This window comes from Corvus brachyrhynchos, unplaced genomic scaffold (genome assembly GCF_000691975.1).
Source record: "Corvus brachyrhynchos isolate BGI_N302 unplaced genomic scaffold, ASM69197v1 scaffold194, whole genome shotgun sequence".
Lineage (NCBI taxonomy): Eukaryota > Metazoa > Chordata > Aves > Passeriformes > Corvidae > Corvus > Corvus brachyrhynchos.
Window position 1 is genome coordinate 5,099,314 of NW_008237890.1, and position 16,826 is coordinate 5,116,139.

Here is a 16,826-nt window from a genome sequence, read left to right on the forward strand (position 1 = left end):
AATTTTTTATGCTGCCTAATTTTTTGTGTTGTCTTTTACAATATGTATTTGTGAAAAATCCAGTGAGGTTCTTATTGCTACAGCTTTTTACTTCTCTGTTAAAAAGACTTAAAAATATTTCCAAATCTTTGTAGTTAAAGTAAAACCACCTTAATCATGTTTATTTTGGGGCTTTTGTTTGTTAGTGTTTTGTTTTGTTTTGTTTTGTCTGTGGACTTTACAATAAGAAATTAAGTGATTTTAGAATTATGAATTAAAGATTCTCAATTCTAAGTAGCACTCCCAAGATTTCATTTGTAAATACTACTTCATTGTTATACAGGAAAATTTCTTAGGTGTGAGAATGAAGAAATAAGTGTTCTTAAAAAAAGTTAATCATAATTTACTAAAATAATTGTGTGGTATCACCTAGTGATAGGCATATTTATTGCTGTCATTTCTGTAGGTGAGTGAAATAGGTAACTTTCCAAGTTTTGTACTGTCATGGTACCATTTTGTCTTATAGTTAGGAAATATACCAGAAGAGAAAAATATAAATAATAATTCAATTTTACAGTTGCAGTGATTTATCACTGTCACTGTTTAACTTGCCTGTTTCAGGATCTGTATTTGCCATGCTCAGGGAACTTATTCCTTGTTTTAGCTTTGTATTCTTGTTTGCCATTTGGTATGACTCAAAGCATATCCAGAAGGAAGTGAGACATCCAATCAATATGTCTTTACAGCACTTTGATCTCCTTACTGAATTTTGGGATGTAATATATCTTTGCTGCTTTTTCAAAATAATGATTTAAAAGTTGCCTTTTATGTAAGTTAAATTTTGTTTTATCGTATCTGTTCTTTTCTGCTAAGGTGACTACTCTCCAGTTTTTAATGAAGGGAAGGATAGGGGTTACCTGTATAGAAGAATAGACCTTTTAATACAAAATTTGATATTTATCAATTCTTTCTTATTTTATTGAGGTTTAAAAAGTAAAAGGGATAAAGAGAATCAAGTATACATGTTTTCTCCCTGCAGGTACTTCATGCAGGATGTGGCTGGCCTGATACTCAAATAAAACATTCATGCACTAAATGATACTTGGGGCTCTGTGAAAACACACATACCTTGCATGTATGGTTTGGTCAGAACTCTTTCTGGATGGAAATGCAGTATTTGAATGTAGACTATATAAAGTGATAAATCTTATGAAGCCCACATTAATGTTAGTGCCATGCTAAAAAAAGAGTTTTGTCTAATTAATTAATTAATTAATTAAAGAAAATCAAAATTTCTTTATGAAGCAAGATCAAACATTTGTGTGGCACTAATTGACACTCTTGGCATTGCCCCTAACTCCTCAATGCAATGGCTCACATTAATGCACTTGTGTCTGGTAGAATTGTGCAGCAGGCTTTTCCAAGAAAGGGCTGCAGAATAACCTGCAGCAGTAAAAAAACTTAGCTAGGACCACCAGTATATTGAGGTCATTGACAGTATATTTTTGTACTCAGAACTGAACCTTAAGTTCCATTCAGAAATGTCCTTGAAACTGTTCTGACGACTCCTAGTATTCCCATTTTTTGAACCAATGTCTGAAGAGAAGACAGAGACAGGGTACCATAATATTTGTTTCTCAAATTTAGTTCTGAAGCAGAATGCTGTGTCATTTAACTTGACTCTGATGACTTTTTGTCTGTGTCCAGATGGTCCCTAACTTCAGATTGTATTCCTTTTTAAATAAACAATGGGAATTAAATTGTGGTTATTTACGTTGTAAGAAACATTTTGTTGTCATTGTTAATATTTTATTGCTGTTACTTTTTCTTCTTCCTGAATTAACTGAGTGTTACCATTTAGAAATATTCTAAACGAATTTCTGATACAAATATAATGGAAGAGTATTTCTTGAGAACTTGAAATAGTCTCTTCCAGAGCTTAGAAATGTCGCTGGTAATACAAGATCATTAAGACCAGTAGGTCATGATCAGAGACAGATGGTTTGAGGCCATGACAGATGAGAGAGGCTATAATGAAATGCAAGAAATTGGTACAATATGTTGTGTCCTCATAGATATACAACTAAATATTTTTATGTTTGTACATGTGATAGAGTAGCACTTTTTAAGTGAAGTCTAAGTGCTGATCGGGTTTTTGTCTTGCATAGTGTGTGCTAATGTGCACAATTAGATAATGTGTAGCAAAATTAAACAACAGAATTGCAGAGGGCAGAGCTACAGAGCAGCATCAGAGTTTGCTTGTAATGTTAGTGCCTCACAGGTACATGACAGTTATGAAAAGTCATCTTTTGCAATGTAAACCAGGTGCAAACCATCGTTTTGAAACCTTGGAACTGTACCAACTATAAGGCTGAGGGTCTACCAGGGTAAAAATTGTAACAGTGAAAAAACCTAAGAATATCCTTTTTCTGTGGTACTTAAGTATCTGATTTAAAGGCATGACACTGCCAAAGCACAGAAAATCTGCTGCTTATGGAGGGCTGGGTCTTTTCTAGTCTGTGGCTGCAAAGGGCTAAGTGTTGTGGTGGGAGAGAAATTTACATTTTTAAGGAGAAAAAAGAAGCATTAGTCCTGAGATAGCATGTCAGAAATCGAATAAGGAGTGAATTATCATGTACTCATGTGATCATGCATGTGATTCAAAAATTTATTCTCACTTAACTTCAAGGATTATTATTAAAACTCATAGTGATAAAGGCTGAGTTTTCCTAAAATTGTATTTGTTCTGTTAAGTGGTATAATCCTTCTCTGCAGCTTTCCAGTAATACTAACATAATTCACTTACCTTAGAAGATGATTAAAATTTCTAAATTATAATGTGCATAAATTTTATCATGTACTTCATCATTTTCCAAAAACAGTTTAAAAGTAGGTCTCAATTATTCTCTGTTTGGATTAGTGTATGTCTGAAAGGCCCAGTACATCTTGTTATTCAAAAGGGTCTCCCTCAACAGTCCATGGGGATCTAGGCTATGTGTGGGTAGTTTATATTTTGTAATTACTTCAGTTTAAAAGTTTTGTTTAGTTTTACTTTGAAGCTGAATGAGCATACGATGTGTCCTCTGGAAGAGATTTTATTATGTGGAATTATTCAGAAAAAGCTAATGTGTTTAAATTACTAAGCTCTTTTAATTCACAAAAACTTTAAAGCATACACAATTCAATGACTCCACAAAGCATTTTCAGTCATACTTTGCTAAACGTCTTGAGCTAATGCAGTTGAAAAATAGATTCCTTTCTTGTTGATCAGAATAGATTTTCTGTTGAGAAATGTTTGTGCTATAGCAAAGAGATGTTAAACGTAGCTGTAAGTCTTTGAGGCACTGTAATCCAGCCTGAATCACTGCAGGTGAGCTGTTTGAGGTACCTAAACTTGCTTGGATGTCTAAGGGCTATGTTTCTGTCAATAAATGAACTGTTGTCTACACGTACATAGGTAATGAATGTAATTTGCTTTCATGACATGAGTCCCTCAAATTTCAAGTAACTTTTGTAAGAAAAATTTCTTGCAAAATGAAAATGTGGGCATTTTCCCTATCCCATCTATTGAATGACTCTAAAATAAAATTTCATTTAAATGTTTCTTAATACTCATGCTCTAGATCTTGTACAGCAGCTGTATATCACAATTGTTTTTAGAGCTACATGTACTGTAATTTAACTCATAATTGTCTTTAAATATTTGAGAACATTTTGATACTGATTTGGATAAACCATAGTTTGTACTCCAATATTATGAGGGTTTTCCATATAAAACAATCACAATCAATTGTATTTGACATTGTGTTAGAAATGTGAAAATATGTCTGCAAGTATGTCTTTATTCACGAGTATTTTGTTGGTTGTTTATTAAAATGATTGTGCTGGTTGATATTTCTTTTGCTTAGTAGACCCACTCATGCTATGTGACCTCATTACACAAGGCACTTAAAAAGACATGAAGAACATTTTGCAGCTTGTTAGCTACACTGAGATCTGTAAACTATTTTTAACTGCTTCCATGCTATATCACAATACGTCAGAGAAGAGTCATATGGTATGTTCTTTCTCTCAGTGCCAGCATATGTAAAGATTGCTGTTGTCAGGATGAAGGTCCAGTAGCAGAGGTTGAAAAAATAACTGTTTTCTTCTGCAGTGCAGATACAGCTCATTCAAGTGTCCTTTTGACCAGTCATATTTCTTTTCCTAGTGAAATTTGAAGGACATAGGAAAGCATTTGTTTTTGAAGGGATGTCATGGGTGGTGAGCCACAGTTCTGCTTTGCAAGAACAGATCAGCCACGTGGAGTTCCTTTCAAACTGTTTTAAGACACTACTTCAGACACTGTAAAAACACAGTGAATCCAAATCTAGTATCTTGATAGTTTCTATTTGGGAAGTGTAAATCCATCTTATTTCTTGGCATAGGTCCCAATGTACTTTTTAGGTATGTTTGAGTTTTTTTAAGTATTGATGAGAAGTCTCAGTTATGATTTTTTTTTTGGTCTCAGAACTTTTTTCCCTAAGATTTTTAATCCCCTCTTTTGATAGAAGAAGTTTATTTTTATTTCTTCTTGATAAATAAAGATTCCTTTCAAAAAACATCCTGTGGAATTTCAGCTGTATAGTTTGAACTGATGTATTTGGTTTGCATTGCAGTGCTGCACACTAAAAATATGGTAAACATTAAATATTAATGTAACTTGCTGTACGTTTTGCATTTGAACCATTTGAAACTGCAGACTTCTCTAGGTTACTTGTAGACTTATGAAGGGCACTCAGAGACCATTATGTTTGCCAACAAGGATAATGGGAAATGTGTTTCAACTGGTGAAGGAATGGCTGCTGGCTAAACTTTCTATACTTCTTTTCATTGTGAAATTTTATTAGTTATGTGTGTAGGACAGCTTTCAGAATGTATTTTTAAAAAGTAATATTTTGCATCTAAATAGAGAATATACATATAAAACTTCATCTGAAAGAGAAAATCTTAAATTTCACAAATTAGTTCATAATACATATACTGCAGAGCATTTGCATATTTTGTACTGCTGTGTTGTGTCTGTGTAATTTAAATCTAATTTACTAAGCAGTTTGATGTAGCTTTAGTTGATCTTGGAAAATACAGTCTCAGTATAAATGTGTCACACATGCTTTGCATGAATTTAAACTGTGTGGCTGTCATTGTTCATCTAGAGTGATTGTCCATCTGTTATCTTTTGAATAGAGTGCCTTTTTATGCGTAAAGAATGACAACGTTAAACTTTGATTTCTTTTTGTAATGGGTTTTGAATAAAAAGATTCCTTACTGCAAAACCTAAACTTGTTAAAGGAAGCTTATGGAAGGAGCAAACCAACAGGAGCAAACCAATGAGATTTTTCTTCAGTGCTATCAATTGCTTGCTGTTCTCTCTAACAAATGTTTTTTCATGCTTAATTTGTGAGAGAAAAAAAGTGTAAATCTAAATGTCTCTAATGGAAACTCCTTCTAATGATTCTGATGAAAACTCAACTGATCTCTGAGATTTTGGCAGACTGGAGAGGAAGGAGCACAGTGATGTCTGAATTAGCACCCAAATGCCTGAAAGCCTGAGAAAGACAGATAACTGGCATTTTACGGAATGTTAATAAATCGGAGTTTAGCTTCTAAGTTGGTTCAGAATCACTTGTACTTGAAAGTGAAAGCTCAGCATCTTCACAGAACTATGTGCAAACATACTAGGTTTTTAAAACCTTCATTCTTCTTATCATAGTTAGCCTCAACTTTCTAACAGTTGTAATTGTCCACAGAAAACATTTCAAGATAAATGCATTATCAGGTTTTGAAATTTTCTTATTTTTGTAAATACTAAGACCTGGGGGGCAAAATAAGGGCTATATTGTGGATTAAGTGAAATATCTCAAGGCTGTGCTTTTCTGATAACTGAACCTGAAGTGACCTTTCTCAGACACAATTACAGAGCTGTATGTTTTTCCTTTAATTTCATCAGGGGTTTAATTAGTATACAAATAAAACTTCCCTTATCTTCCTTTCTACCTAATTGGCTTGTCTTTGCTTATATATGAAGAATGTGAAAATGGGCTGTAATTAGGGTGACCGTGTTAACCTTTTTTTCTCAAATGTACTGTTGCCTAAAGGCCTCAAAGCCTAAAACCAGTGCTTTGGATTATTGCTTTGCAATCACTATGGCTCTCCCATAGGTTTTCTCATGAGCAGAAGGGCTTTGGGTGCTGCAGGTTCCCACTGCTTAACGGGATCTTCATTCTTCTGCCCACTAAATGTTTATTGATTATCTCCCTGCTCCACACTCAGCCTCCAACAACTTAATATCAGGTGACAGTCAGGAGAGTTCTCCAAGTAATTAGAGTGGAGCATTGAGGGAACAATTAGGAGCAGAGTTATTAAACTTGATTTATCCTATTCTCTCCTGAACACTTTCTTGGATATCAGAACATCACACTTTCACAATCTACCCTAGCTGAGAAATTAGTGGCTAACCTGCTGCTTATCATTGTTGCCTCGCTGCCTTGAGGCACACCCTCTTGGTTTCAGTCACTCAGCTGGAAATATTAGAGTCCATAAAGTTTATCAAGGGTTTTAATTAGATCAATCTGAAGAAGCAAAAAAAGAGGCTTACCAGCCATTATTTTATAATACACCACATTGTATTTGAACATTTCCAAGGCTTGACTTTAACCCACAGTAGCAAGAAGCTTCAAGTAATTGCCAAAACTGCTTTTGGAGTGCTAAAATCAGTTTCCATTTTGCTTAGATATTGCAATACTTACTACTAGATAAAGTCTGAATCCTTTGGAGATTTCTGTAAATAAATATTTTGATTTATTTTTGAATATAATAGAGCAGCTCTTTAGTGAGATACTTGATTTAACCATTTCTATATTGCTTCATCACCAGCTAGTGTGGATTGCTGGCCATGCCCTTAAAAAAGTTAGGCCCTGCTATTGCCTCATTAATAGGCATGTGCTTGCAATGAGTAACCTAGATTAGTTAGCAGCTCTCAGATTTTTACTAGTGGGTCTTTTCACTTTGGGTCAGTAATGAAAGCTTTATGTAGGAGCAGACAACTCTTCGACCCCTGCAGAAGGATAGCTATAAGAAAAATGAAAAAAATATGCACAGTGTTCCTATTATCCTGTCTTTCTCTACTCTTTTAGACTGCTAGGATCTTGGAGCTAAAATGGGTTCAAGAACATCTACATAAAAAATGTCTTACATCAAAATAGTTGCACAAATGACTTAAAACTAGGTTTTTCAATCAGGTGGGAAACTGGGTTGGACCAAACACTGATAACAGAGACCTTGTTCTGTGTTCAAATACATTCTGTTTGTCAAAGGTGGGAATATGGGTGGGGGGTGACTTGACTTGGTTTTCAGAACTCTTTCCTCTGTGTTAAAAGCAAACAGTAAACACAATAATTGGAAGAAGATAATGCTCTTTGGTTTTGAATTAGAGATGGATCCCTTTATTCATACTATTCCGCATTTGGGTTCTTGGAAATAACATTTCTGAAAATCTGATAATTCACAAATTCATCTGTTCAGACAGGGATTTGATAGTTGCCAGTGGCTTTAGGGTAGAATTTTTGAAAGCAAGACTTCTGGTTTTGAATATCCTTGTGCAGTGCATGAATGATATCTGTGTGTTTATCTTTTCTTAGGGGAAATATATCAATTGTTTATTGAAAATAGTGACGTAAGAGTCAGAATAGAGTTATTCTACCTGCAGTCATTTGAGCAAGAATAATATTAACATTTCTGGGTTTAGAGTTTCTTAAATAAACTTCAAATTTTTTTTTCTTATAGTTGTGATTAATTTCAACCTAGCTTTTGTAAATTCCTGAACAAGAGTTCAAGCAGTGGTGCTGTACCTTCAAAATACACCACCATTGAAGTAACTGGTTGCCTTTTCTCTTTAGGAATGTTAGAAGAAAACTTATGCCAGTCCACAGATTACAGTTTATTTTGCAGGACTATGCAGTCCTATGATATACATTGCTATTTTATAGAAATTATCTCTATTGTAATGCTTTTTGAAGTGCCTCTGGCCCTTAGATAGGTCTGAAACTTCTTCAGATTAGTTGAGTTTTCAGTGCCCTCCAAATTTTTATCAGCATTTTGTATATACTATTCTTCATACTCATCCACAGCATAATACATCTCCATGTTTCACAGACCAGGACAAGTACTCATGAGTACAAATCATGCAGAGCATTCTTAGAATTTAAGCAGAAAACATACCCACAAATTTTTGAAAAAAAGTGTGCAAGAGCTCAGTCTTGCAACTATGCAGCCTTCTCTTCCGCATTGTTTTAGAATATATCAGGAAATACGCTATTTGTGAAAGAATGTTTATAACCACCTATTATAATTTCTTTCTAAAAAGGCAATTAACAGCTGTAAGTAAAATGTAAAATTTAACAAATCATGCAATCAAATTATTAATACTCCAGTCTATAAATGTATTGATTTATCCCAGCAGAAAGGAGAAACAACCAGCCAGGTTCTGTATTAATTAGTCCTGTGTGCTATTTTTCATCTATTGGATTAATCTGAATTGATTAAAGTATGTTGTGTTAATTCTAAGCCAGAGAGAAATGTGTAAAAATACACATACTATTTTGCATATTGGAAAACTAATCTTAAAATAGTGAAAGCATGATAAAATAGTGAGCTATTCTTAGCAGGAAGTGCAGCAAAATTGTACTTGATGCACTAGCAGAGAATATGAAATTATTTATTTTACTGAAATTTCTGAACAGTGCAGAATAATTAAATAAATGCTTCTTTGTTTATTCCCTTTCTTTGTGAATTCCTTTCTTTTATGTTTATTTTAAATTAAGTTTTGACAATATTCTGTTGTTCTTTAAGCTGTACTCTTGATTATTTCCTTCATGTTTAGATCTGGTATTTGTAAATACAGCACTTGTAGCCTATTATATGTCCCTGCTTGATCCAAAAATCATTTTATTTCATAAATATAGTTGTACACAGTCAGTATACTAAAAACTGGGAGGTTCTGAGTCAGTAATGTTTTTGCTAGAGAATTCATAAAACCTTAGTATGCAATGGTCCAAATGTACTTCACAGTCAGTCTGTTTTCCACCTTGTTTAATAGCCTATGGCATAAACTGAAGTTAATTATTTGGGCTGACAAGTAACTCTGCTTTCTGTCTGCTTGCAGAGTCTCTCCGAGGCAACGATGGAGCTGAGAAGAAGAGATCGATTTCTGCGTCAGCAAAATAGACTTCTTACCCAGCTGGAGCAGGACAAGCGTCGACTGAGCGAGAGCATCCGTGATGCAGAGAGTGCCCTCTGCACGGCAGCGAAGTGAGCACTGGGACCTTGGGGAGATCACTTAAAACAGACAAAAGATCAATTCTTACTTTCATGCACAGGGTTTTAGCCTTCGCTAATGTAATGCTAGAAAACAAAAGTACATCTGCCTCTCTTTGAAATTCAGTGATAGTCTTCGAAAAAGAAAACTGTTAGTTCAAGATACTACATGTTACATTTTCTGTAGTTATCCCATAATAGTGCTACAAATTCTTGGTCCTGAAATAGCATAAGCATTTTGTCTGCCAATTACCTTACTGCTCTGACAACACCTCTTTGGTAGATCCTTCACATTCTGTTTACTTAAAAAATGATTGTTTGTTCTAAAGGGGCTGAAACCCATTTTGGACCTAGTCTTATCTGTGGAATACTATAGATATTTCTGCTGATTTCAGAAAGTTTTGGATTTAGATGTAAACCCTGTGCCTTTTTGTACTATAACTTGAAGAGTGGAAGGAAATGTTCAGGGAGCATTTTTGAAAATATTGGTAGTCAAAAGCTGTTCCATTGACTTGAATGAGATTATTACTAACCTTTTAGAGTTATATAGTCAGATAAATTATAAATCCTTTCAGACTTTTTAATCTATTTCTGTTACAGTAGTATGCACTTTGAATATTATTGGTTCATGGCCTAGATTTAAAAAAAGTTCAATTTAAAATTAAAATTTCTCATTATACCTGGAGTATATTTGACCTCTGAAGAACAATAGTTTAGAAGCTTTAAGGGGTTTATGCGCCAGCAAAAGAATGTAATTAATATAGTGATATATTTAACAAGCTAATTAAAATGACAATATATTTGGTATAAATGTATCAAAGCAGATTATGACCCGAAGAAGGATTTGTTCTCAAAAGCTTTCCCCTTTTCACCCTAGCCCAACCTATATTATGCACTCCAGTAAGGATTGTTCCCTATGGCCATCCTTGTATTTAGAAAAGGTTTTTCTATTGTGAAAATTCCCAAACCAGTCATTGTTCTACCAACTCTTCATAACAAGTGCAAGTGTCTTTTTTTTCCTTTGGAACATGTAAGCAAAGTAAATAGACTTTGGTCTTATCCAGAAAATCTTATTTTAATATCTATTCCATGACCTAGGTGATTGTAAGCAATGCATGGGTGTCTTTCAATTTCTTCCCTAAATTTTTGTGGAGCTTTAAAAGACAGTAAGATGTCTAGCTTGTTCTGAGAATGGCTGTCTTGATTTTCTTTTAGTGGCGGCCAACAGTTCTTTCCACTTTCCTCCTGAGTAAGAAGCAATATTAATAAAAGTGTCTGAAACAGTGAACCTGACAAAAATTCAGTAGGCTTTTGGTAATTTCTCTGTATTGTGGTTTAACCCCAGCCAACAACCAAGTATCCTGTCAATCTAGTCCAAAGAAAGGCAGGATCCTGAAAAAAGAAAATTCTGTGTGGCCTTATTAGAAGTGTAAAAGCCAGTTCTACACTTCTGGCCACCTTCCTGTATTTTCTGTTAAGATAATATGAATCAAGAAATGACAAAGCAGCATTGATTCCATGGGGAAGAATGCCATGATTTTGACTGGAGAAAAAGAGGCTGAGAGAAGACCTTATTGCTCTCTATAGCTACCTGAAAGGAGGTTGTAGTGAAGTGGGGCTTGGTCTGTTCTCCCAAGTAAAAAGTGATAGGACAAGAGGAAATGGCCTCTGATTGTGTCAAGAGAGGTTTATATTGGATATTAGGAAAAAATTCTTCCCTGAGAGGATTGTCAGGCATTGGAACAGGCTGCCCAGGGAAGTTGTGGAGTCTGGAGGTATTTAAAAGATGTGTAGATGAGGACCTTGGGGACACAGTTTGGTGGTGGGCTTGGCAGTGCTGGGATAATGGTGGGACTCAGTGATCTTACAGGTCTTTTCCAACCTAAATTATACTGATTCTGTGAATTCTGGTTTAGGTATTGTAAAAGCTCAAACCAAATATACACATAGCTGGCAAAATAAAAGACAGTCCTGAAATACTAAGGTGTATTATTAGGTGTAATTTCTTCTGATCCTTATCCCACAGAGGGTAATAGAAGAGAACTAAACCACTACACTGCTTTTCTGGCATGGATTCCTTTTGACTTCCTATGTTGTTTTGTTGGTCATGCTGTCCTTTCTCCTTAGTCATACGGTATTATGCAACTTCAGTTCTATTTCTGTCAGTCGTGAGTTGAGGCCAAGGTTCTTCATGACAGCATAACTGATGAAAGCTGTCTTTCTTACTGAAGCCCTAATCTACAAAAGGGCATTAGAGAATTGTTTCATTCTCCAAACCTCCCTATTGTAAGGATAGGATCCTTGGCTGGACTTTTTTGGGCAACGTATGAGAACGCACTCTCTTCCTGCTAGAAGACTCCATTCAATATGCCCTTTATATCTAAAACTCTCCAAGAACACAATAGTTGTTCATTAATATGCCCATAATTACAGCTAGTTTAATTGGTAGTCCACAACAAAAGCAAATTTCATATAGAAACATGCCAAATAGTGGTACATAAACTATTTCTTAAAGTTTGCATTGGGGATATAAAAAGGAGAGACAAAAACATAATACTTAAGAGTTACCAACAATTATTTGAAAAGACATGATAGCTAAAAAGTAGCAGAAAATTAATTTCTAAATCAGTTGAGTTTCAGTTCTATGATCTACCTCTTTTTTTCTCTTGTAATAGAGATAAAGAATTGATCATTAGTCATATGAAATCTGTGGAAGACACTCTGCATAAGGTAAGAATTTAAAGTGATTCCTCTGATTTGTAATTCTAAACATATCAAAGTTTTACCACTGCTTTTGCTCAGGGAAGGAGAGGAGTAGAAATTCTAAAGTGGCTTCCTTTCCTTAGAGTTTGTTTCCACTTTCAACTTCTTTTATCCTAAAAAACTATTCATTTTTAGTGAAATAAAATAAAATTTTATAGTACACAAACTTCTTATTTTTAATATAAAACTTACTACAAAATCCACTTTCCTTCCCTTAATCACTGAGAGCACTATTTCTGGTTACCAAGTGAAGACTATTGAACATCCAAACAGCTGACAATTTCTGTGGAGTTAAATCTGCTGTGTAAGTCAGAGGTCATTTGGTGATGTTACATACATGGTGGCCATAAAACATATGGCTTTGTGCATGCTACTTTAGTCTTTGATATATGATAAAAAAATAAGGAAAAGAGTAAGTTGTAACCTGCAGTCAGAAGCTTCATGATATTTTTTGAGGACATTTTTTAAATTGAGTAATAATCTTAAGTAGTCTCTGTGACTTGCACTATTTTGCCCTGGTATAGCATCATTTGAAATTCCAACAAAGCTTTATATATTAATTATTTAGGTGAAAGGACTGGTTTTAACTGTAGCTCTAGCTGTTGATTGCTGTCTTAACTGTTTTCAGTCTAGAGCAACACAGAGCAAAGTAAGTGTTTTTATTACCTTGGAGTGTTAATTTCCCTTATCACATCTTGAATTCACAGCAACATGGGAATCTATTCTTCATTTTGGTTTTTGTGTTCACCAAAACTAATTTAATTTTCAGATACTTTTTTCAAGTCTTTCTTTCCTTTAATGTTCAAGAAAGTGACAGAACCTAAAACTGTGTATTTTAGCTGCAGCAAACTGTGCTGGTAGAGACTGTCTTTCTTTTTGCTCCCACGTTTTTCCTACTGGCTTCTTTTAAGCTTGAAAATTAATGTCATGCAGAAAGTGTTGCGTTTTTTCAGTAAGAGGTACGTGTAATGTCCTTGGCATTCAGAATTTGTTGTTCTGGATTGCAAGGTTACATTTTGGTTTTGAAAGCAATGCACAAAGATTGAAGTGTTTGGGGAAAGGCTATAGAGAAGGTCACATGCTTAGTAATGATTAACCTGATGCAGTGAATTGATTGAGAAACAGCCATCTATTTTTTGAAAATTTTAGTTACCATATTGCTTCTTAATTTTTGGTGTACATAGTTCTTCGGCCCACATAGCACATTAGTGAGTAGCAAAATAATTTATCCTTTCTGGTTTGTCAACCTAAAGAATGAGGAAAACATAAGAATTAGAAACGTCAGGATGCTCCTTTCAGGAGGAACTAAAAAAAATTAATTGTAAATCATTCATAATTTGATGTACCATTTCTCCTAGAAGAACAGAGGTAAGTTATTGATTTTGTTTGGGAAATATCTGAAATGTAAACCCTACATCATAATGGTAACTAATTACCTAGCATTAGTGAACATGGCTTGTGTGTAAACTATAAAGTTTACACTGTTATTTTTAAAGGGTTTCTCACTCAGTGAACAATCAGAATGTGAAGAAGTGGATTAAGTACTAGTAAAGGAACCATAAGCCTATCTTACTCCACTAGAAATTCTGGGAATTACTTTCGTTTTAAGAAAAGAAAATGGTTAAAGTTCAGAATCATCTGAAGCTGGACTAGTACTACTATTAACTGCAGTTGTACTTACGGGAGTTTGAAATTGAAGGTTTTGATATTTCTGTGTTGATGTATTCACAAGCAAATATCCACAAAATTCCACTGCATCACTTCAAAATCTGTATTATTAATGCATAATGCTAAATTTTTACCTATAGATCTCAGAGGGATTTTACAGACATCCTTAGTAATCTTAGTTAGACTCAGGATAAGACAGTATACTCTGGTCCGTTAAAGTGGCCTCATTCCTGTCTGTACTCTATCCCTACAAGAATTCCAGAAGTCAGCAATGTAGGTACTAGATCATACCTTTGGGTATACCGGGGTGTGACATTCAGCAAACAAAGTAAGAGAAATCAGAGCCGAAGGAGACAATCTCTGTGCATGCTTCTAATATACCGCTAGACTGGGGATCATTTACACCACTTTCTGCCCCACACGGTGACTGGATGGAACATCTAGTATCATACATTTGACTTTGCCGAAGCATGCTTGTGCCCAGAATGATTCTTTCAAGACCATTGCAGAACTACCTTTTTAATCTTCATGAATATTTATGAAGCATAACTGTTGAAGAGCTTGAGCACTGGATATGCTAAGAGTGAAAATATTTTTAGCAACTAGTTCTGTGTCCTTCATAAATTACAAGATGTTCTGTTGAAGGTTATTTTTTGTCTTTTCCTGGGTCTTGTCACATTAGCAATCTTTATCCTACTCCTGGAGCTGAATTATTTCCACAAAAGTTCCTGATAAAATAAGAGAACTTTTCTTCATCTTACACCATCTAAATATTATGGACAAATACCTAAATGCAAAATGAATGTTTTAACAAATTAAAAAAACCAAAATAGAATATCACCAAGGGCAAACAGAGACCTCAAGAGGATTATGGTTTGTTTCAGTTTTATTCTCAAAATACTGAAGATTACAAAACGGTAATAGCAAAACGACAGCAACAGAAATAAATAAAATTTTTCTGAAAGAGTTCTGAAAGGAAATTCCATCTACTTGACATTCAAACATAAAGAGTTTTCTTAAAAAGTCTTCTTATAAAAAGAAAAAACATTTAAGAACATGTCATTTTTAAACCCATGGGCAGTCCTTTATTTATGTATGAAAAATAAGTTATTTCTTGAAACACTTTCCCCTCGAAAAGTTGAGCTTATTTTTGTTATAAATAGACCCTTGTTATGCTTGCTGTAAAACTGTATTCCATTACTAATTTCTTCTCTACTTCTTAATATTCTGCTTGTATAAACAGTGCAAGAGACATTAGATCTATTCATTTTCTATAACTAGATTCTTTAACATTATCTATTAGTTATATATATATATATATATTAGTTATATATATTACCTATATATATATATATAGGTAATAATGCCAAGGTTGTGGGTTCTATCCCTTTATGGGCCATTCATTTAAGAGTGGACTTGATGATCTTTGTGGGTCCTTTCCAACTCAGAATATTCTGTGATTCTATGGTCCTGTAGTCCCATCAGAGGAAGAAATCATTTTACACTATCTCTGCTAAAATTGTCAGCCTTTCCCTTGTATTGCTCCTCAGTTGGAGTGTTTGTAGTGGGTTAGCCTTGGCCAGCAGCCTGATGCCCACCCAGATACTCTCTTATTCCCCTCAGCAGGACAGAGGGACAAAACAGGATGAGAAAATTCATGTGTTGAGATCTAGATAGAGACATTGCATAGTAGTTATTATCACAGGTAAAACAGTTGACTTAAGGAAATTATTTTAATTTATTTTTGAAGTAGATTTGGAGAGTTAGAAACATTATCCTACCTTTTAATCTCAGCTTCACTTGTGACTCCTTTGCTCATGCTGTGAGGCACAGGGGCTTGCAGTCAGTCCACAGCAACGCTCCTCATGCTGTTTCCCTGCATCACTGTGGGCTCTCCATGTGGGCTGCCATCCTTCAAGAATATCTGCTTCAGTGTGGACTTTCCATGGCCTTCAATTCCTTCAGGAACTATCCACCTGCTCTGGCATGGGATCCTTCATGGAATATGATGTGGACATGTGCTCCAGAATAGTCCTCTCTCTGGGCTACAGGGAAATACCTAATCCAGTGCCTCAAGCATTTCTTCTACACTTCTTCTCTGACTTTGATGTTCAGTCTTTTTCTTCCTTCCTTCTCTCCCTGTGTGGTGGGTTTTTTCCGTTCTTAAATTCATTTTCACAGAGGTGCTACCAGCAGGGCAATGGGGCTTAGCTGTGACCTGTGGTGAGTGTGGAACCAGAGGTATCCGGAACCAGCTTTGTCCTGCACTCATCTGTCCTCACAGAGGCTGCACTTGGTACACTACTATAGCTGCCTCCTTTTCAGCCTGCCTAAATCCCTGTTCTCTATGTTTAGCCTCTGCTACATGCCACCATGCAAAAGTCATTCCAGCGAGCCAGCCTTCACAGTGACAGAAAATTGTTTGTCTCTCCTTGTACTCTTAACTATTAAAAACTAGACAAGCTTATTCTATCATAGTTTTCAGCCTGTCCTGGCTCTTAGGATTCGGCTGTTTAAGCAGGTTAATAAAATAAAATGTACACACTGTTTTTCTCAATACCAGTTAGCAACATACTCATTCTGACACTTTGGGACAGGTCAGGGATCAAAGCAGCTATCCAGTGTGCTCTTTTCCTTCTGGCACTTGGTCAGAAAAATTACTCTTTGTCCACTTCTGTAGTGCACTTCACTTCTGCTGATTCAAAGGTTCATATGCTAGCTAGCAGAACAACTTCCATGCAGACCTGTCAGCAGTCATGCCTTGAAATCCTTCCACTGTTGTGTTTCACTGCCTCACTGCCACCCCTGTTGTCTCCTCTGAAATGTCCCTAAACTATGAGATCTGGGTCTGTCTCAGTTTTGAAAGACAGGTGTCTGCTAAGGAAGGCAGAGGCCCCCTTTGAAGTGGCAGATATAACCCCTTTTCCCTCCAAGTTATTATATTTTGAAATCAAGGGCCTTTAGGCAAAGATGTGGGAAATAGGAATAACAGTTCTTTACTCTATATATATATGTATATAACCAGTCAAACAAAACAACAACAACTATGGCAGTAACAGCAA

At 35.2% G+C, this 16,826-nt stretch overlaps 1 protein-coding gene across 2 annotated transcripts in view; it reads left to right on the forward strand.

Moving 5' to 3' along the window:
- CCDC171 (coiled-coil domain containing 171) overlaps positions 1 to 16,826 on the forward strand; it is a 155,176-nt gene that overhangs the window by 87,218 nt on the left and 51,132 nt on the right. For both annotated transcript variants that reach the window (XM_017732890.1, XM_017732891.1), the window contains exons 20-21: positions 9,182 to 9,327; positions 12,009 to 12,063. In XM_017732890.1, the coding sequence (XP_017588379.1) occupies positions 9,182 to 9,327; positions 12,009 to 12,063 (201 nt within the window). The remainder of the gene's footprint in view (positions 1 to 9,181; positions 9,328 to 12,008; positions 12,064 to 16,826) is intronic.